Source organism: Microchirus variegatus (genome assembly GCF_963457635.1).
Source record: "Microchirus variegatus genome assembly, chromosome: 3".
In the NCBI taxonomy this organism is placed as follows: domain Eukaryota; kingdom Metazoa; phylum Chordata; class Actinopteri; order Pleuronectiformes; family Soleidae; genus Microchirus; species Microchirus variegatus.
The window spans coordinates 17778133-17801374 of NC_139804.1; the positions used below are offsets into that span (position 1 = coordinate 17778133).

At 38.8% G+C, this 23242-nt stretch overlaps 2 protein-coding genes across 2 annotated transcripts; one reads left to right on the forward strand and one right to left on the reverse strand.

The window, feature by feature from the left end:
• The first annotated feature begins 435 nt into the window (after nt 1-435).
• LOC310924430 (uncharacterized protein) lies at nt 436-7869 on the forward strand. Its single transcript, XM_083886158.1, has 5 exons — nt 436-503; nt 886-935; nt 2780-2852; nt 2945-3177; nt 6672-7869. The coding sequence occupies exons 2-5, from the start codon at nt 899-901 to the stop codon at nt 6767-6769; spliced, it is 441 nt and encodes a 146-aa protein (XP_083742284.1). The 5' UTR covers nt 436-503; nt 886-898; the 3' UTR covers nt 6770-7869.
• Nucleotides 7870-11779: 3910 nt separating this feature from the next.
• Nucleotides 11780-18752, reverse strand: LOC310925003 (carotenoid-cleaving dioxygenase, mitochondrial-like; the record flags this gene model as incomplete). Its single annotated transcript, XM_083886870.1, has 12 exons — nt 11780-11896; nt 12648-12758; nt 13138-13320; nt 14490-14627; nt 15290-15457; nt 15551-15711; nt 16677-16805; nt 16894-16996; nt 17459-17574; nt 17678-17889; nt 18384-18582; nt 18716-18752. 12 exons carry the CDS (start codon nt 18750-18752, stop codon nt 11780-11782), a joined length of 1674 nt encoding a protein of 557 aa, XP_083742996.1.
• Nucleotides 18753-23242: the final 4490 nt, after the last annotated feature.

Genomic DNA, 23242 nt, shown 5'->3' on the forward strand with positions numbered 1-23242 from the left:
CTCATGAAAAACAATGAAGGCAACAGGGGATTAATAACTCTCATGTGCCTTGATGTATAACCATTGATTTTCTTAATTGACTTTGTTGCAGGGAGTGAGTGATTTCCTAGTCAGAAAAGGTCACCTCGTGGTGAGAGTAAGTGATTAACATTTGTTATAGATGTTTTCGAAGTAAACAGTTGTAGGTTTTATGAAATGTGCCTTTTGTAAAGTGGCGAAATCTGGCAGCCACGTTTTCAGTGAGTCTATTAGATTTTTGATTTATTAATTTTTTGTCCTGGCAGTGCACGCAGTGAAATCAGTGCTAAATAATGTCACACAGCCACACAAAACATGAACTATCACTTTAAAGCCATCCACCACCCAACCCTCCCACCAAACTCTACTTCAGCTGCCTCTCTCCTAATGCCCAGCCCAACCCATTACACTCAATCTGATGATTTCTGTCCTCAGCTGTTGCATGTTCGAGAGAAGATAAGGGCAAAAAAAAAGGCAGAATAACGGTAAGACACTCACGGTATATATTTCACTTTAACATTTATTTGAATAACTGTACAGACCTGTTTTTACACAGTCATAGTAGGTGCACACTAAGTTTAAGCTTTTACATGTGGCACACAATTAGTAGACTGTAAAAGAAAGTATAAAATAAAATTCTTGTGTTTATTCTCTTTGAATGGTTTAATGTTTTTGTCTTCAGACTATTCTTCTGTACTGAAAAGTGTTAACTATGTTTTCAACATGATGTGTTTTGCTCTAGTCACTTAAGATAAAGAAATGTGTTACTTTTGTCATAATGGAAAAAAAAGAGAAATATTTGAATGTTGATGTTGTTTTCTCCTTAGTGAATGTACCTTGTTGATTTTTATCTGTCACATGTTTTAGTTGGATCTGGAAAATGTACATCACACTGTCTCTTCTCCTCTTCTTCACAGGTAAGTCAAATGCTAGAGAAGCTGATTTTATCTTTCAAGGAACATAATGATTAAGAAATGTAATAATGTATAATGTCATTCATGGTGGTGAATACGAGCTGCAGTTGGTGGTTAAAGCTCTAGCTTCCTGACTCACAAGGACATTAAAAGCATTTTTGTGGCTTCGGCTGCTTCTGGAACAGTCTTATCAATCAGGAGAACACATCAGTAGATTTGAAAGACTGGATTCAATTACTGCTCGTGCATGGCCATCATTCACTCCCAGTCCTTACACTCTTGTTGCTTACTGATCGGCTGGAGCAAATTTGGTCATAATTGTAATTCAATTTTCTTGACCATGATACCTGTCTACTGACATGGTACAAATGAATGAATGCATGTGAGCTGAAATGAGCATGAAATGAAAATATAAAAAAGCTGTGATAAAGAAAAGTGATTGATTCAAAGATGATTTTCATCTTGACAGCGACCTCAAGGTTAAGAATGGTGAATGATTGACATGCTCACAAATCCATAGTGGAAGTAATCAAATGTATGTGAATTATAAAACAGAGTAAATTTCATTCATTAACGTTTGAAGCAATGGTGCTCTCTGATGTCAACACCACACCCACTGCAAGCTCAGTGCCAATCAATAATCAGTTTGTTAGTGGGTGTGGCCTTTGAATGACATTAGGTAGAATAAGTTAGTACTGACAACCATTCTTAACAATGATTGTCAGTTGGGTGTTCTGCATAAAGTATGTAAAAACATCATATTACAGCAGTTTTAATCCATTTAAATGGATCAAATCACTTAATAATCTTTACCTTTTCATTTCATGTCCACTTTTACTGCTTTATTTTTGTAAACTTCCATGTACTTTAATAAAAAAATAAATAAAAATAAAATAAATAAATCTCTTTATACATGGATGAAATGCTGAATCAGATGCTATTGTGATCAGGTTATTACCCACAGAGGCTTACCTGCTGTCAGAAGATATACTGTTCTGAGACAGGGACTAGAGTTCCATAAAATAAGAAAGATTTTGTTCCTTATTTTGATAATCAATTCATTGCAAACCCATGGCAGAAAAATGACACATTCATTAATGAGGATTGTGCGATTTTAAAATCTCCCTCCTGCTGCTGTCAGACCCTCTCCATCAGTCCGTGACTTTTAATTGGTCGTCCGATTCACTCACGATTCGTCCTGTGTATCGTATACAGAGACATGTGAGATGTAAAGGTCGGATACTGCTCAGGTGAAAAAAAAAGAAGATTGCAAAAAATACAATAAAAAATATAATATCGATTTTTTAACTCATATGTGGTTGATACAAAGTTACATACATATAAATACCATTGTAAAACAGTATATCTTACTCAGCTGTGAAAGTGTGTAGTGTGTAGGAGCAATGTAGCCTATGTAAAGTGCAGTATATCAGGTACATGGGGGGACAGTTTTCACTGTCGTTTGCTCTGAGCTGCTGTCTGGTTACAGGCCGTGAGCGTTTTTTTTTTTTAAACCTCGCCTTCAAACTTTATTTGTATGTCTGGATCGCACTTGATGTGTATGGGAGGGTGCATCATAATTCATATCTAAACTATGAGGACATTCATTCTGTATATCTGCAATGTGTCCTGTCCAGTGTGCAAAGGCCTTAAGAGTTAAACAGAGCATGGGCTCCACAATGCATCTTGGCTTTTAAATATAATTAAAACAGCTGAAGCTATGTACATGCAAGTTCTACTTTTACTTTGCCATGGAATCAACTTCTATGCATGGTTTATAGATGTGGATCTTACAAATGCTGAACACATTATAATATGGTTTGTAACTGTGTGCCATTTTATTGCAGGTTCATCATCTGCCAAAAAACAAGGGGATTTTGGCCTTTTTACGGCTTGCATCACCAAGAATGAAAGTCTCAGGTTCAAGCATCCAGTTAACTGATTCATAACACACACATCTAACCCTTTCCACATTCAGTTAATTGTAACATGACTTTTTTTATCCATTGAAGGTTGGAGTGCAAGTATCCAAACTGTTCAGGCTCTCCATCCTTTTTCTGCGAGTTCAAGACCTCGACTGGGTATTCACTGGCTAATCGCTCTGACCACACGTGCAAGTTTATTATCGCAGACCATGCTCAGCAGAATGCCGGCAACATCACGAGCTACAACTGCACCCTGAAACGAAAGAATCGGTTGGAGGATAAGAACATCACCATCAACTACTCTATAAAAAAAGGAAAAGGTTAAGTTTACATACAGCATGCAACGTCTGCAGTGTTTCATGTTAAAGTGATAGTTCAGATTTGTTCTGCTGTGATAGGATGAAATACGGATACATACACCGTATTCCTGCTGATCAAAAAATAATATGCATCCCTATATGCATCCTCTGGAGCTCCGGTAGCTGACACCCCTGGTATAGTTGAAGATGTCAGGAATTTGCAGGTCTGGAATAATGTCTCGTCTGGCTGTTTCCAAAATCGTAAAAAAAGCACACCGGGGCATTATAAAGATAAGAAATATTCCGTCCATCAAGTTTTGGCATTTATCAGTCGATCTCTGTGATTTAAAGTCATTCAGCACCAGCCTTGTTCATTTTTGCGGAATCGTAGGCTGCCAAAATGGCAGTTCATAGAGTCCGAGTCATGCGACTATTGTGAATGCATTACACATCTAAACATCTGCTGTTAAATTAACAGCACAAACCATCAATTAACCAGTTAATACACCAGTATGTAGAAGCACTTTCACCGAAATTATATTTTTAATGCTAAAATATAATTATTATTGTTATCCATTAATTTTCAAATTAACTGTTTAAGAGATTAAGACGTCAAATAGTAAATAGTATAGTGATTTACTTGCATTCCTGAACAGAGAAGCAGGAACAGCACAGCATGTTGTGCTTCATTCATTTTTGACTTGTCATAGAAGCCCATTGAGCCGGCTCAAATTAATAACAATAACATTTACAGTTAAAGGTGCCATATGTAAGAATGTGGACAAAAACGGTTACTACATTAACATTCAAAATACCAAGGTCTTTTAGGTTTGTTTTCTGACGTAACTGGCAACCTGTGGTTGCTCTGCAGTTATTATTATTTAATATTATTGTTATTAATAATAACAATAATAATAATAATAATAATAATGATAATAATAATAATAATAATAATAATAATAATAATAATAATAATGCATTATATTTGAAGGTGCCTTTCAAGACTAAAAATATATTTTTTTAATGCAAATATTTTGGCTGCACTGTTGTTGTTGGTGAGTTCAGTTTGTTATATGAACATTATTCCTGAGTCTCTGTGACATATTAAGGAGGATTGTATGGCCAGTTGCTTTATATTTCTTACATAATGCACCTTTAAGCACAGTATGTTAAGCACAGTATACCACATGTGGAACAACTTCACCTGTGTATCAGTTGGACTATAGGTCGGAGCAGGTGTGGCAAAATAGTTGTTCACATTCACATGGGCTTCTTTTAAAAACAGCTAGCAATCTACTGATGTGCTGGAGAGAATGTTTCCACTTTAAAAGATGCATCTTGAAGCATCAGTGTACAGAAAAGCAAACTTAATATTCAGGATGTACTGCAGTTCCTGTCCTGATCTAATTATGCACATAATGTTATTCTGGCTGGGCTGATGTGTTTGGCTGGAATACAGAATTACAGTATAATGTAGTGAGTCACTGTTTTCTGGCCTGTTGCCTACATGTACTGTATATGTATAAGCATGCATGTGCTGTATGTACATCCTACATACATCCCACATAGGGTGGTTCTACTTGATACAGTAAGTGCAGTAGACTGGTCACTTAAAATCATTGAAAAACTCTGACTCCCTCACAGTGCGGTCCAGCAAAAATGTATGACTAGTGAATAAAAAGTGCATTAAAGTCAACAAACTCCTGGCTTGAGTCCAGATAATCCTTTATCTGAGTTTCATTCGTCAAAGAGGCCGAGCATTTACAATTCACTGACCATTTCCCTTAGCTTGAAAGGTTTAAAGGCGCTTGAACTATAAGTAAAGTATAAGTATTCCTTTTGCTTGTTAAAGGGGACATATTATGCAAAATCAACTTTTTAAACATTACAATCCTTATATTTGGGACTCTGGAGGCCCTATGATTGTGAAAAAGTGTGAAGTGTGAAAAAAATGACTCACTCATGTTTTTGTGGTCCTAAGTACAGGAGATAAAACACGCGATGTTGTCTTCCGTACTCATTGGGACGTCACAATGTGCTAAATTCCTGGAATTGTTGTCTCGCAGTTCTACACAAATTTCCAGCCTCAGAGGATTTATCTGTCCAGTGGATACATGTTAAATATGACGGCAATGTGCCTGCTAGAGCCTGCAAATGATCACTTTTCCAAATGCTAATTGCTTTTAGCTCCCAGTAGCCTCTGTGTCTGATGTCATTTCCTGTCCCTTAAATTTCGTTTTGCCTTTTTTTTTAAGGTGGACCTAAAGAGATACTACTAAATGGAGTGTTCTGAAAAGGGTTGTTTTGGCAGGGTGATTGAACTGCTATGGTTCATTAGGACACCAGGGTACTAGGTTAACTTGGAGAAATAGGGTATACTATGTCCCCTTTAAGTAATTGGTGCAAAGTCATTTCATGAGTGTAAAAAAAAACAAAAAACAAAAAAACAACTAACAAAATATAGCTGTTGAATTCGAATTCCTTTATCCTTTCCTTAATTCCTTAATTTAACTTAAGGAACTTGTAGCTGTTGATCTTTCGTTTTCAAATCTTCCTTGATCATCTGTAAATCAATTTACATTAATTAATTAAAGCTATGGTAGGTAATTTGTTTCAGTAAAACATTTAATCTTATTTGCTGAACTTCTCTTCACCTGATAGCCATCATGCATAAAGTTACCTGACAATCACGCATGTGTCTGTAGACCTGACCAGGTGTCGTGTTAACCGAGAATTCTCTGTCATTAACGGATCTTTTTTTTTTTTCCAAATCTGAAGCCTGTCCGTCATTTTGACAGATTGAACACAGAGGTTGAGCTACCGTAACCTGAATAAATCAGTGATATTAATGGTATAAAACAAACAATGTTTGTATGGTGGCAGCCATCTTGAAATCCTAACTCAGGGTATGTGTGGTTGCTCTGAGTTGGAAATCCAAGTTCCTGCCCCCTGAGTAATTAGAGTTATATGGAGGCTCCCCCTTCATGGTGGCCGTACCTGACAGCTGGTGCTGGTGGTGGCATTTAATCAGCACACTTTACTACTGCCTACCGGTTCCACTGTCTCCATTGAAGTAATGTACCATGGCCTTGGACATTCAGAGCTCTGACTATAAATGGATCCGATAAATTAGGTTCAGCTGATACTAAGGACCAGGTCATACGCTCCTTGTCTGCTTCGCACAGAGGTCCACTAGGGTTTGACCTAAAATGCATCATCCACCCATTTCCTGGAGTTCCTTCCAAAAGAGACAGCGAAGAAGATGGTAACCATGGACACGTGCTTGAGCTTATAAGGACATCCACTAGTAACCCCACATGTATAAGTCAGCGCTCAAAGAATACAAGAAAACACAAGGGCGAGGGTGATTCCTATTTCCACTCATGGAAAGCTAGACTGGGGTGGACCCTTGTTAAAGTATGAACAGGCTTTCCAGCTGCTCTCCATGTAGAATGTGGTAAATGACTCAACCCTAAGCTTCATCTCTCCCTCTCTCTTTCTCTCTCTGTCTCCAGAAAGGATCAAGCGGTGTTCTAATGCAAGTGAGGCTCCTGCTGCCATGTGGCCCGTGCTGCTTCTGTCTCTGTGGAGTCTCCTTACACACACAACATGAGGGATGGGCTGTGACCAGCAGAAGTGTAGTTCTTCTTCTTTCCTGTTTGTAATTCATTACAAGTCTTTACATGCATACTTATTTTTTTCCTTGTGTACAGACAAAGATATTTGTTTTTTTCCGTGGTGTCAGCAGATCCTTCAATGTCTTAAATGTGATTGTCCAAAATGTAGGCCTTAATTATCATTAACAATGCCACAGACACAAGGAAACAAATTCACTGTTTTCTTAGGACATTTTTTCACAGGAACTTTAAGGTTTCTGTGCACCCACATTTCTGAGGACCTCACATGGACAAAAAGTGCTTGATTAAGAAGGCACAACAGCGACTTCCTTCCCTGAGCGTTCTCAGGAATATCCAGCCGTCACAATAGCTGCCTGTGTGCTTCTATCGCCGCCCCATCAAGTGTGACAAGACTTGAGTGACATGGTGACAACTCTGATCTGCATAAATACAAAGTGCACAAAAAATAACCCCCACACACACACCTAACTGCCTTTGAAGACATCTTCACCTTTTGCTGCCTACCATCATAAATGAACCAGCCCAATACCAAATGGATATCAAAGGATCTCCAAGTTGCTTATGTGGTCGTGATATTTGTTTTATTTTTAAGCTCTTTTTGAGTTCCAATACATGTTTGGACTGAAGTATGTAGAATGCAATCACACACATTTTCTTATTTTATGAATAGGGTCTTAAACATTCACTATGTGGTTGTGTTTTTACTCTGCATTTGTTTGTCTTGTGTGTTTGTGTGATTTTAGTGGTGATCCAAATGTGGGTGTGGAATCAGGATTTTGTTTATTGAAAAAAAAAAAAAAAAAAAAAAAGGGAGTTAACACGTCAGTATTGCTTTGAAAATAAAAATTGTACAACTGTACATTATATAGGTCTATGTTACTGTGGTTGAAATTGAAATATTGATATTGTGGGGAACTGAGTGGTGGAGTGCACTGTCTGAGTGCGGTCTCTGATTTTTATTGTTTTACAAGGTTTTCAGCTTCTGACAAATGATACAGCGTATAAAAAAAATGTCAGTGTGTTGTCTGCTCATGGCTTTTGAATTCTGGTGAAAACGTATAAAATAACATGGTGAACAGAGTCAGTTTTTTGTGCAGTATTGATAAAAAAAACAATAAAATACATGCTGAATTAGACTGTTGGGAACGAGGGAACAACAACAGTTTGTCAATGTGAGGCACTGGGAAACTTTTTTCAGTAATTAGGTCGTGACTTGGAATTCCAATCTGTGTCTTTGTTTGTCTCTGTACAGTACGTGCTTTTGCCTGATTGTTATGTCTGATATGTTATTTTCATGTTTTGAGTTTGTCAAGTTTTGATAGTTTATTGTTGAGTTTATCCATCTTCCCACGAGGGGACGCTGGGCTCTCTGGTTGTCTGAGGAGGACCGACCGTGTCTGCCGTAGATGGGCGGGAAACAGACAGTTATGTGATGCACAGGCGCATAGACATTAGTTTGTAGTCTGAGCTCCGTACTGTTCGCTCCATACTTCTGACAGTGGCAGATGACATGTTCAGCTGTTTCCTCTCCTAAATTACAGTCACATAATCCTGACACATGCTTCCCTATAAGGTGCATTGCACTGTTTAACCCTGTATGCCCTAATCTCAATCTTGTTATCACTACTTGCTCTCTGGAGTTTCTTATTATTATTTCCAATCCTCCCACTTTTGACTTTATTTTGTATAGATGACGTCCTTTCGTTTTCTGCATCCCACTGCTTTTGCCATTCAACCATGAGAGTTTTTGCTTCTGCTTTACTGAGTAACCTCCATAATCCTGTCCTGCTTCAGTGACCTTCTAAGGTCTTTCGCAGCTGGGTGATCTTCTTCCTTATGGCCTTGTAGACTAGCCCAATAACTCATTGCTATCTGCATGTATCTTAGCCCAACAGCATAACTTCAGTGCTTGATTTTGTCTCACTATTAGTTTCCTTATTTATTTTTTTGCTGCAAATCAGTATACTACACTTCCATAGTGGAAGTATATATATTCTTCAGAGCACAACTACTTACTCCCATTAAAACCAACTTACACCGTTTGTCTATTTTATTTATATGATCACTCCGTGTTAGCATTGAGTCAAATACAACCCCCAAATATTGAAATATAATTTCGCATATATTTGCACTTCAGTCCCTCTTCTTTCCAGTAAACACCATTATATTAGTTTTCGCCACAGAAAACCTAAATCTCCGAGAGTATGACCACTGTTCACCCACTTGAACTGCTTCCTGTACTTTCCCTTAAATTGCTATTCAACTTTTCCCCCTTTTTCTATAAGGCCCCCTCCTCTGCAAAGAATGACTTTCCAGTATCATACCTGATTTCAGAAAAAAACATCATTAATCATTATAGAAAACAATAAAGGTCTGATCACACTGCCCTGAGGAGTTCCGTTATCAACATTGCATCTTGTAGAAAGTGTTGTTCCAGTCTGTATATGAATATATCTATCAAACAAAATGTTTTTTTTATTCCAATTGAAAGTTCTTCCTGATATGCCCATTTTATAAATATATATTGTATAACTTTATCATTAATCCTTCCTTCCATACCATATCATACACTTTCTCTACATCAAGGAACACTGCTAGGACGGATTATATTTACTTGAGCTTTACTAACTTCTGTTTCAAGACAGATTACTGGATCTATTGTTCCCCTCCCCTTCCTGAATCCACTTTGGTAAGGTGATAACAATCCTTTACTTTCTATAAAGAAGGTCGTTCTCTTTGTGATGATCCTTTCCATTATTTTCCCAGTATGCGATGTTAACGCAATTGTTCTATAACTTGCTGGATTTGTTGGGTCTTTTCCTTGTTTTACTAACGGTATAATAACTGCTTCTTTCCAACTATCTGGCAGTCTTCTCTCTTCCCATACTTTATTATATATTCCTAATAGTTTGCTTTGTGCCTGAACTCCTAAGCGCTTTAACATTATGTAACACGTTTTATCTTTCCCAGCAGTTAACCCAGGTTTGTTTCTATAGCCCTTCTCATTTCTTGCATGGTGAAGGCCGCATCCATAGCATCACCATCACCCTCGCGTGTCTGTAAAACTCCTGGATCACCGCCGGCGTCACCTGTTTTGTATGGTTTTCTCCTTCTTCCTACCCTTCCGCCCGACCACAGGCTTGGCGTAGTTATGATGTCTCTCAACAGCATATTTATAATATATACATATATATATATATATTTATTATAAGCATATAATATATGCTTATAATGAGTCCTTTTCAAAAAAGTTTCAGTTTATAAAAAGTATAAAAAACTGAAACTTTTTTGAAAATGATGATGTGTGCACAAAGTTATTTTGGAAAACGGATGGAAGAAGATATCCCTATCAAAATAGGTGAGTAGGACTAATGCCTAACAACGTCATGTTCAGTGTGTGGCCAGCAGAGGGCACAGTTGGTCCACACACCAAGTTTGTGACTATCCAAACTGTGAAACATTTTGATAATGATTGTGGAGTCAGTGTTATAGTTTAAAGTTTATGTAATTAGGGCTTAAATGTTCCATTAATGTTGACAATACAAAAGAAAAGACTGATTGTGGACAGATTCACAAGGAGGAGACAAATGCACAAAAGATCAGAGAATATTTACAGTTTTAATGAATGTCAGTTAAGAAACTTACATTTTCATTAAGCCATTTATAATTGATGGTTTAAATTCACATAGCTTATTCCTCTGGGACTTGTTTTATATGTATGTACACACATTAGTTTAAATTGCACCTTCTCCACCTTAGTGATTGCGTCTGCTCCTCCTTCACTTTTTTTTTCAGTGAGGTCAGTGATACTGCAGAGTCCTTTAACTCCACATTGACCTCATGTATAGATGTTGGGAATTTTTCTACCAATCTACCAAAGCAGCTCACTCTAATCTGCCTGCCCCAAGACCCACAACTGATTAACACCATCCAGCAAACTGCTGAGGCCCAGGCCCTGTGACCCGGCTTATGTCAAGGGTTATCCACTCTGTTTCTCCTGTCTCCTTTATGAACCAGCTCCAGTGCATCGATTGCCATTTTAGCAACTTTGTGCAATCCAGTCTCATGTGGTGGATGCAGCTCTTACTCTTGTTGACATGAATTATCAGCTACTGTTTTCTTCGATTCTTATCGAGGACTTTATAGAATAAAGTGTATAGTGTAGTGTAAATGTATAACTGTGAAATACGGCGTTGGATTTTTGTAGCATTAGAATAAGCCCTTTACATGTACTTTGGGCAAGAGCCAGACCATCATTCTATGGTAGCCTCAGTGTTCAAACTAGTCACATTTTGAAATGGGAGCTTAAAATACAAATCAACAACATCCTTTCCAGTGTGTTCTAGTGTGTTTCCCAATGGAAAGGTTGGGGTGACCAGTGGAATAGTGCATTTGTTGCAGTTCACAGTCTCACCATTAGATGGCAATTCTTACACACGAGACCTTTAAATAGTGTAGTGCTGTGTCTGGTTTAGTCACAATTGCTTGTCTTCAGTCACAGGCTGTTCTAGTTTGTAGTTTCCGTGTGGTGGGAAAAAACTAATTGAATCACACACCTTTTGAAGATGAGCACATGTAGTGCATTTTGTTTTGCCACCACACGGAAAATACAAACTACAACACTAAGATCCAAGCTACAAGATCCTCTACACGTTGATTTACTGAGCAGACTTTGTACTCTTACGCATCAAGGTCTCACTGTGCTCAGTGTTTCTCCTCAGTGGGAACTCACTTTTGGACAAAAGCATCTGCTAAGTAAGTAAGTGTAAATATGTGACACAGTGCAACATCAGTATAAAACATTATATCTACAAACATTTTTTTTTTTTTTACATTTTTGATTTCCGTCCAAGCAAACTATGCCAAACTACATGTAAAAAAGCTACAAAGTAGACAAGCAAAACTTATTAACGAAACAATATATTCACTTTGCATGAATGTGTGAGCTCCGAAGAGTTTCCATCATCTCTCATCCTCTCATGTCTCTACGCAGAAGCCTTGAATGTCCCGTGGAAACCATAGGGGATGTTGACAGGAACTGAAGCTCGGCCCAGCTCCTCAAACGTCTTGGCATCCAAAACCAGGAGGAATGTACTCTTGTCCTTGAAAGAATAATAACAGATTAGTGTCTAAGATTTCCAGTCACCAGCAGTGTGCATTTCAAGTGATATTCTATACTGACGCAACACTATAAACAGTATGTATTTAGTATTTGTCATTCAAAAACAACCTGTAAACAAAGTAGTTTATAGTCATCGGTACAGTACAGTTACTTCCTCCTGTATCAATGCTGATTTAAAAAAAATAAAATAAAATATGCTAGAGTCATCTGTGACAAAAGCATGAAATGTATTTCAGTCTACTATAAAATACCTTAAAGGAATACTTTAGTAAAGGTCTTATCATAAAATGACTGGTAGAAGTTGAAGTCACTTTAATATACTTAAAGTCTTAAAGTATATGACATTTAGTGTACTTAAGTATCAAAAGTCATTTTCTGATATAAAATGTACTTAAGTTTAGAACTAAAAGTAAAAGTATTAAAAAAGTGAGGTGCCATGGTGGCTCAGTGGTCGGGCGAGTTGTCTTTCAACTGGAAGGTTGTGGTACGAAAACTGTAGTGTAAAGCAGCACATCAAGACTAAATACAGACCACGATCAACTCTTCTTCTTCTGATTTTAGATAGTTAGGGGAAAGGTAGTGAAGTAAAAGGTGATAGAAATAATGTAAAGTACATCTTAAGTACAGTACAATGATTTCACATGCCAAAATAAGTGGGTAGGGTGACAATGCTTTTTAATTGTTTCTGGTACAGAGAAATAATCTGTCTGTCCAAGTTTAATCTGACTCACCTTGTTTGGAGTGATGACGACAGACAGGATGACACCGTCGTCCTCCTCTGTGGCATAAGGGGAAGGTACGAAGATTGGCTCAGAGGGATAGAGACCAGGTTTTTCCCACACCTGAAGAAAAATAAAACACAATTTCAATTCATTCAGAAGGTCTTACATTTTCAAGCAAATTATGAGCATTTTCATTCTGGTTGTGATAATATTGATAGTAAGATTAAATATGAATTTTATGGAAATGTATTTGCATTAGGGGTGGGAGTCACAGCAGGGAATCTCACAATACGTAATACACGGCCCACGATACCGATCACAGTACGATGATTCTGTGATAATCAATATACCGCAAGACAATCATATAGCGATTCATCCCAAGTGCAGGATTTCTCTATTTTTCCACAACAGAGAGAACAATTTGCACGACTAACTTATGTTAAAGATTACATGCAATATTAAAAGACAACTTTGTCATTATCTTACAGCAGGAACTCACCTTCATGTGTTTCCCGTGCAGGTCCATCTTGATGAGCGTGTCTCCTACCAGGTGCCTGAAGCCACAGCCATAGAAGTAGCGGTAGGGGCGGGTGTTGTATTGACCGTAGTTGATCTGAGGGAACTCCAAACCACCGTACTCATGAAGCTCATCCCCGTGAAGGTCCTCGTGGGTACACACCACCTGCACCCAGGGAACAAAAAAAGCAAAATGGCAAATGAGCCATGGGGAACAAAGGCTGTCACAGTAGTACAGTTCATTTTTTAAATTTAAGTTGTAAGGATGTGCAGGTGTCGTTGGTTTGGTTGTTAATGTGATAACGGCAAGAAAGGTTGAGATAAGCCAATAAAAATAATAACCACCAACCACCATCCGTGTTTCCCTGAGCGAAGCACCTGTTTATGGTGCCAGTAAATGAATATAACTTGGCACAGTAAACAGTAAACCAAAGCAGATAATAAGATAAAGTAATGACAAAAATGACAGATTTAAAAAAAAACAAAAAAAAAACTTCTAATTCTTCTTAAGAAAAAAAATTGTGTGCATCAAAAATTATTCTGTTATAAGGTATACAGTTTTTAAATCATGTTTTATTATACGGCTGCAACAATCAATTATACTCAACTTCTGAATTAATTACCAAGTATTTTTGATCAATTGAGCGATTAATGAATAAAATAAATAACTCAATAATAACTCGGTTTCGGCTTCTTAAATTTGACTATTTGTCAATATATTCTTATATTTTATGAATCAAACAACTAAACATGACATGATGTATAAGTGTTAAATAGGAAACGGAATAAAATGTGTGGATTATTGCATGTGCAGTTTAACTTTATAATCTTATTTTACGTTCATTCGTGTGTGAAGTGAGAAACTATACTATCATATGGAAAAAATGTACAGTAAGATGTACAGTATACACACAAAACTGTGTTTACAACACTTCATATCCTTTCTGTGGGTGATAGAATTTTATCAAGCCACGGCCTTGAAGGAACTTTATGTTCTTTTGTGCTATCAGTGGGAGTTGGCACCTTTTCCCCTGATGGGCCTGGCACAACTGTGTGTGTGTGTGTGTGTGTGTGTACAAGTATTACTTATGTTGTGGGGACCTAAATCTGTTTACACAGTCACATTATGAGGACTTGTCTTCCTTATGGGGACAGGTGAAGACACAAGGTTAGGCTGAGGTTAGGGTCAGGGTTAGGATTAGGTCAGTAGTAATTAAGGTTAGAGTAAGTCTCCAGGAAATGTAAGTCGATGCAATGTTCGCTGAAGTCATGTAAACCAGTGTGTGTGTGTGTGTGTGTATGCAGATACACGTCAGTCATGTTTGGTGTCTTTACCTTGTTCCTCTCAGTTCTGATACAAGTGGCCATGCTGTGTTTGCGGGTGTTCAGGTTCTGGTAATTGGGTGTATGATGGTTCACCTTCAGGGGTAGCACGAAGCGCCGTGGGAACGCTCTGCATATGGTGTTGTACACCTGAGGAAGCATGAGTATTTTCAGTAAACTCACATTCAGTGAGTCGCATCACTCACACGCAGCAGCATGCAGTTCAAGGGACTAACTCCTAATGCAGTGTTTGTCACTCCTGGTCCTAGGAGTGACACTGTCCTGTATGTTTTAGGTGTTTCCCTGCTCCAGCACACCTGATTAAAACAAATGGCTTCAGCAGAGCTTTCTCACGAGCTGACCATTTGAATCAGGTGTGTTTGAGCAGGGAAAACATCTAAAACATGCAGGACAGTGGCTCCTCAGCACCAGGAGTGAGAAACCCTGCCCTAAAGCATAGCAGTGCTTCATGTTGTATGCACAAAAGAGATAATAAAGCTTTTCTGAATTATAGCTGATTGGACAATTAAAAATATTAATAAATGCATATTTAAATGGATTAATTATGCTATAGGGAAAATATATGGCAGTAATTCATTTCATATTTTTAAACTTGCCAATAAAGGTCCAGATTTATGAGGGGCTTTTTGGTGGAAGAAATTGCATATACAACCCATTTATATAAATGTATAACATACAAATTGTTTGGTTGTCATAGCTTTAACATAAGCTTTTTAAATGTACTTTAAACCAAGGTTTTGGTAGGAAAGTCATTAAAGTGTGAAATGTGGAGCTCAACTTAACCTGCTAACCTCATCAAGTGCCTCTCCAGACTTCCGCAGGTTCTGGATGTTGTAGTTAGCGATGACCTGTCCATCGTCTGAAGCGCACATGTCCAGGATCAAGAAGCCGTCCTCCTCGTACGCGTTGATCTGGTGGAAGGTTGCCATTGGTTTGGCCAAATACTTGACGGCGCTGACCTGAAACACAGGAGTGAACAGAGGAATGAAACCTACACCCAAACCTCAAGAACTGTATTATAGAGAAGTCCAGGTCCAGAGTTTGAGCTTTACCTTTCCCGTCTTCTTGTGAATCAAGTGGAAGATGGTGTTGAGGGTTGGGTCCCAGGAAAAGCCATCACTGATGCTTTTCCCCTTCATCTTCCCCGTTACAATCTTTACCAGGTCCATCTTAATGGGCTGCTCGATAAACACCACATAGTTCTCAGACATGGCTGGACAGGGGCGAGAATTTATATATTATTTTATAACAGTTTTATAACAGTTTTTTCTTGATTTTCTTAATTAAAACATGTACAGAACCACATTGTATATAATGTGCCAAAGGCAGAAGCATGTGGCTGTTTTGGGCTTCCTGATCACCAGGGATCAGTGTGCTGAGAAAAAAACCAAAACATTTTACCATCTTAAAGAAATGTAGATATTTTTATGTTGAGCTTCAGTTATTTTGTTTTATTTTGGAGTTGCTCATTTAGTGCACATTTGCACATATGTTCTAAATTTTAAAAACCAAAGTCATTGAACTGGTTTAGTTTTTGGTTTATTTTTTGGTTTATTTAATTAGTTTAATTCAAGTTCAGTATCACCACACTTTTGCAGTGTCTCCACTACATTTTCCCAGCTCTCGCCTCTACACGGTTTGGTTGGTTTTCCATCACAAAAGCAGTAACAAACTAGTGACTAGGGACTTTTAAAGCAGATGTTTTCAGTGTATCTAAATCATTACAATCAGTTCATTAAAAAAATGTGTTCAGTACTTCCTCCATGAGCAGAGCAAACTCTCCGTCACTGAACTGAAATACAGTAACAGGGTTTGTGATGCCGATCCTCACACACACGGCCCTCGACTCAGCTCGTTGGAACCTCGCCAGAGCAGATACTAAAAAGTACCTTGGTAGGTACTATTGCTAACGGAAACGCAAAATAACCTTGATTGTACTGCCCTCTAAAGGTTTAAAAACAAGAGTGAAACTGGTTTGTTGTAAATAACACAACTGTAATTAATGCAATATAGTCAAGCAATGGTTACTATAAAGTGGTGGGACGGGGGGGAAATCCAATTCAGCTTAGGGCAACATAAAGGCTAGGCCTGGCCCTACACAAACAAGTGGAAGAAATTCTGCAATCACATCATATTTTCATTTTATTATTTGACATATTTGGTATTTATTTGACTCACCAAAGCTGTGGTAGTATGAAGGTTTACTCTTGTCCACTGAGGGAATGGAACACAGCACAGTGGCTCCCTCCAGTGTCTCCTCTGCCTTTTTCTTGGTTGGAGGCACACGGATGATGTTGTAGTACGCTCCTGTTGACACACATTCATGAGGCTCGGAGGAGCAGCTTGAAATTGGAAAGTGGCGCTGGAAACTTTGAGGTGACGACTCATAACAAACCTTTGACAGTGTAGGAATTTCCCATGTTGTATGTTGTTCCATCAGGCTCAGTGTGAGGATGTGCAGTGGCTCCATTCACAGCAATGAATTTGCTCCAGTTCACCTAACAGGAACAAATACCGTATGAGTATAAAGAGTAGATCTAGGTGTTGATGTTACTTATTAGATGATAATTGCTGAGTTCCTGCAGGTTTCAAGTTAAATGTAAGACTAACGTCATGTATAAAAAAATGTTTAAATGTCATCTATAAACAGAAACATTATTTCCAAACTACTGTACTGGAATAAAATGTGATCTGACAAGGTTGTCATCAGACTGTTTTGATTGTAGTTTTATTAAAGCATTAATTACTACTGAGAAAGAACAACAATACATTACTAAAGAAGGTAAAGAAAAATTCCAAAATGTCTAATTTGAGGAGCTTGGGAAAGATTGGAAAATGTAATACACATGTCCCTGAAATGCCCTTCTTTTTTATCACAAAGGTAATTATACATACTTTATAAAACTTACTTTTATGACCAAATATGTCATTCTTGGACAGATTGTGTTTTTTTACGTTACCTTTCCAATTGTCTCCAGCGTCTCAGGATCCACCTTGTGCATAATGTTGGTTTCCGTGCTGACATAATAATCCCCTTTGTAGGTCACAACGCTCACATTGGCATTATCTGAGGGCTCTGGAAAAGGAGGAGGCATGTCGACGTAGAGGTTAACAACACAGCACAAGCACAACAACAAAACTTTTTCATTAATGCATAAAAAGATTTACGAGAAACTCACTTGGAATTTCAAATCTCGACAGGAAGCGCAGGAAGAAGTTTTTACACGGGTCTGGCATGTTGACCGTCCCAAACTCGGACACTGCTATGCGGTTGCCCTCCTTGTTGGCCTGGTAGCTGTCACTGGACAGGAAACGGCTTTTGTACGTCACCTGACTGTTGCATATTTTGAACTGGTGGAGGAGAGCCATGCCGTCAAACCAGTGGTTGAACCTGGTGAGAATGCAGACAGTGGGGAGGAACGAGTCATGGCTAAGGCTTTTCAGAGGGAATCTTCCCCTTCAACTTTGAGGTGTCACCAATAATTCTAAATCATCTCTTTATCCTCATTTATCCTTTATTTAGCCAGGAAGATCCAATTGAGGTCTATTTGTTGTCTAAATGTATCGTATCACTGGCTTTTGCAAATATTGTCACGATCCTAACACAGACCTTTGATTTATTTCCATAAATGTGTGTTGTTTTGTTTCGTTCTGTTCCTCATTTCTTGTTTTATTTTGTGCGTACCTTCTTGAGTTGTGTTTCCTGTCCCGTCTTCTGATCTGTTTTCACCTGTGTCTTATTAGTCTCACCTGTGGTGTCTGATTATTCCTGCCACTCTAGTGTATTTATAGCCTCATTACTTCTTCAAAACAGTTGAAACTCAATAAATAGATGTCAAAATAAAATACTCTTAGGTCAATGATTTGGAGAAGGGTAGCACTCACCTGTGATTTCCAATCTCAAACTTTCCCGGTCCATTTCTCAAGAAGCTCCCGTTGATCCACTGTGGGATGGTGCCAGTGATGTTGGTGCTGATGGGCTCAGGCATTTCCTCCACTGAACTCACGATCTTCTCGATGCAAGGCAGACCATGCACATCTGTGAAATGGTGGAGGTTCTGACTCGACTTGGAGTTCTTAAGCACTGCAGGGAAAGAAAAAAAAAAAAATGCAAAGTTGACATATGTGCAAACCATAGTCATGATCCTCATCCACAAAACATGATATTATTAAAGAGAAATGTATGCAATATGGAATTCTTTTATAATCAGATGTACCTGTGGTGTCGTCCTGGTGATGCATGATGGAGGTCATGGCTGTAGTTTTGTCTCAGTAGTTTGCAGCTGATGTGTCGAAGGCCTGCACTCTTGACTTCTCCGAGTCTGACACTTTGCTTTATATGGTTCCTCTGGGCGTCACGCCCCCCTACCAGTCAGATAAGTACACAATCAAACCATGCTTTTTTTTGCTTATGCAAGTCTTCAAAAAGAAGTACTTTGTCATAAACAGATTATAAAAGGGGGTCATTCATTAAGAGATAATCAATTCAAATAATTTGACAGAATTATTGTTTTGTCATGGTAACTGATACATGCAGATGTGCAGTGATGGGGAAAAGCAAGAAAAAAGGGAGACTGGAATGATTTGCTTGGAGGGATTTTTTTTTCTTATTTCATTTTCTATTTCTGGGAGAATTAAAGCATTTGGGAATTTTTGCCTCATATCTGCGATGTTCTTCATGAAAACACATTATGGTTCTGTTTGTTATTTTTTATTCTGTTTGACATGTGGCATGTATCTTTGGTATGTATTATTATTTATTTTATCATCATCAATAAACCATGCCCTTACCTGATGTTATAAACTTAATAAACTTAAGTTTAATGCACTTAATGAGTTGTGTTTGATATTTGAAAAGGGAACATAAGTGGAGTACATCTGGCATGTTTTCATCATCACTAAATGTAATATCTAATATTCTTTTCTTTACAGAATTACTTACAGGCCAAGTTCAACATTATTATTATTATTTTTTTCATTAATTGACATGAAAGCATATCTTTCAAAGTGGAAGTACAGAATATTCTTTTCTTATCTATATAGCTTTATAACTGTTCACTTATAGTGTTATCTATGACAACACCATAAACACTGTTGAAACATGTGTGTCATGTGTTGCAGGGATTACAATTTTATTATTTTTTTCAGACGAAAAAAATTCCAGCCTACAGTGCTCATTTTCGGTTCAACCAAACAATATGGACCTTATACATAAAGTGTACATTTACGTTTATATGGGAACATGTGTGTTCACTTATGTGTACGGCCAGTAAAAAATATGATGCAAAATGTAATATATGTAATATAATCACATATTTGTGTGCATGTGTAAATATTTTACAACATATTTTCAAATGTATGTACAGTAGAAAAACTTCAGGGAAGTCTTCTAAGAAGTGTGGAAGCTGTTACATCTGCAAAAGGAAGAGCAACTCCAAGTATTGTATATTTATTTGAATACGTCATTACAGTCTCTGCTGGCGTAAGGATCATGATCACTTTTGTCCATATACTTTATGTCACTGTTTTTACTCATTTTTATTCTTTGAGTCCACTCTTGTTTTTACCGTCTGTTTTTAAGGTTGTGTTTCTGTAACAGTTTTATTTTGTAAAGCCTGTGGGTTTGTTGTAAAGGGCTATGGGAATCCTGATCCTGATCCTGATCCTGATCGACACATTAAAAGTCAATATATTTTCACAATTTTGTATTATATAGATATTAATTTTTGTGTTTTTCTTTCAAAATAATGATCTTTAATGGACAGTTTTATCAGTCGCTCTCATTGAGGGTCACCACAGTGGTATTGTCGATTTATCATAGATTTTCTGATCAATGCACCTTCTGACATCACTTATTTTCCAGGTTTGGGACCGGTGACAGAATACACTCTCATTTTGTATATTTGTATTGTTTGTGCAGAACTTTGTTCATCCAAGGTTGTTTTAAAATGTGCCATAGAAATACATTTTGACTTGAATTTTTAGCACCATAGTGTAAGGAAGGATAGATTACTGAATGGCCTATACATGCAACCAACATATTTTTACTTCATTTTGTTTTTAACTTTTGCACAACCTTTGTATACAGCTGTAAATGTGTGTATGAGTGCAGTGAATATATCCAGCCACTGTCAGGCAGATTGGTGTTACAGAAAGTGTTAGTGTTTTGCAAAGTGACAGTTTCCCAGTTTAACAGCATGTGATTAAGATATTAGAATTAAGCTGATGTAGATTTTAATGAGGTGAGACTTTTGTCTCCGCTGGCATCATTGGTCCCACTTTCTGATCGATAGCATCATCATCTGCCTGTTTGAGGATAGAAGCGTATTCTCAGGCTACAAAAACCTAAACATTTTTTACATGAGCGTGGTTGTACACTTGTACTCGCATACAGACAGGTTGTTCTTCGACTAACCACATTTAATGACCTAGCAGGAAACCAGGTCATTCTAAAGGCTTGTGTGTTTATAAAAAAAGTAGCACAGACAAATGCACGTGCACTTATTTTTAATGTTAATTCTTATCCAAGCTGTATGGGACATTTTTATTGAGCTAAAATGCTAATATTTACATTTTAAAAAAATATAAAAAAATATGGGAAGTATTAAAATTGAATAAAAAGAGGTGTGACCTGACTAGGTAGTGTAGTACTATGGTCCTGCAATCAATCAATCAGCAGTCATTAGGTCACATGACTTGGAAGATATTGAGCCAAAATGCTAATATTCACATAAATAAATAAATAAATAAAAATTACGAGAAGTAATTCTAGCCCCTTATATGACAGACTAGCTGCCTTCCTTGACTCTCGTCTCCATACTGAGGTATAGTACAGACTTGGTAAGCAAGTATTTGTTCTCTTCAAAGTCACAAACGAGCCCTTTAATTGACCATTATTATTTGTTTAGAATAAACAAATTATTTTTTTCTTTGTTTTAATTTCAGGTATACATTTGATTAAAATATTACATTTTAGAATATACATATACAAGTATACATTGTCTTAAAACATAGAAATGACAAACAAAAAAGCACACAGATGTAGGTGTGGACTTGGTTTCAGGTCCTGTCACCTAAAGTGTCGGCACCCAACCTGTGGAACAGCCTACCTTTCCAGGTTAGAGCTGCACAGTCTGTTGAGCACTTTAAAACACTACTAAAAACGAAAGTTACGAATGCAACTACGGTTCTATGAATCCTGGATGACCGCCAGAAGCGGTGCTTAAAGCACTGGATATCTCCACCTCGCGCATGCGCATTTCGAGTACCTAATATCAACATAGTCACTTGTGACCCTCCCCGTGACACCGGGAAGGCTATAACTTCCGGTGTCATCGGAGGCTCAGTTCCCAGAATCTTCTCGCGAGAACACAAGGATTCTGAGTGACTGGACGCTCTGGCGGTCATCCAGGATTCATAGAACCGTAGTTACATTCGTAACTTTCGTTCTATTTCATCCTTACTGACCGCCAGAGGCGGTGCTTAAAGCACTGGATGACTCATACCAACAAGGTCACAAAGAATCCGACACCCACCTCACTCATCAGAGACAGTAGAGCTCGGACGTAGGATAACATCCATCGGATGGGGAGCAGCGACGTTGACACGATAAAACCGCGCAAATGTGCCAGGCGACGTCCATGATGCCGCAGCACAGATTGACTACAAGGGCACCCCTCTCAGCGCCGCCCATGATGTAGAGACACTTCTGGTGGAGTGGCACCTCACCCCGGATGGCGGGGGGCAGCCACTGGCCTTAAAGGCTTGCATGATGGCATCGACAACCCAGTGGGACAGCCTCTGTTTGGAAAGTGCACAACCTCTGTTAGGGCCACTATGACACACAAACAGCTGCTCCGACCGCCGTATACTAGCCGTAGCAGCAACATAAGCTTCTAGTGCCCGGACCGGGCATAGCAGCTCCGACCTACCCTCCTCAGACAGGGAGCCAAAGCGTGCAAGCTGAATAGGCTGGTTGAGATGCGTACGTGAAAGCACCTTGGGCAGGAACGCCACATTCGGCCACAGGACCACACCTGAACCATCAGGGTTCCATCGCAGGCAGGTATCAGCCACTGACAGGGCATGTAACTCCCCGACCCTCTTCGCGGAGGTAATGGCGAGCAGAAAAGTAGCCTTCATAGAAAGCCATTTCAGCTCCACTTGGGTCAGAGGCTCAAAGGGAGGTGACCGCATGGCCTCCAGCACCAGGGGCAAGTCCCATGCTGGAGCCCTCAGGGTCCTTGGAGGACGCAGCCTCAGTGTCCCTTTAAGGAAGAGGGACACCAGTCTGTGGCACCCTACTGTAGAACCCTCGACCATTTCATGTCTGGAAGAAATAGCAGCTGTATAGACTCTCAAAGTGGAATGAGAACGACCACGATCCAGCAGAGACTGCAGAAACTCAAGAACAGTCGCCACAGAGCAACGCACTGGGTCTTCTGTCTTATCCCTGCACCAGTCAGAGAACAGCTTCCACCTGTTCTCATACTGAACCCGGGTAGATGGGGCCCTGGCGTTCAGAATAGTACCCCTGACTCCCGCAGTACATTCCCTCAGTAGAGGGTCGGGCCCTGAAGCGGCCAAACCCAGAGCTGGAGGCGACCGGGATCCGGATGCCAAATCTGACCCCGCCGCTGCGAAAGGAGGTCCTTCCTGCAGGGGAGGCGCCATGGGGAGCTGCAGCAGAGGCTGCGCAGCAGTGGAAACCAGAGTCTCCCTGGCCAAAAGGGGGCCACCAGAAG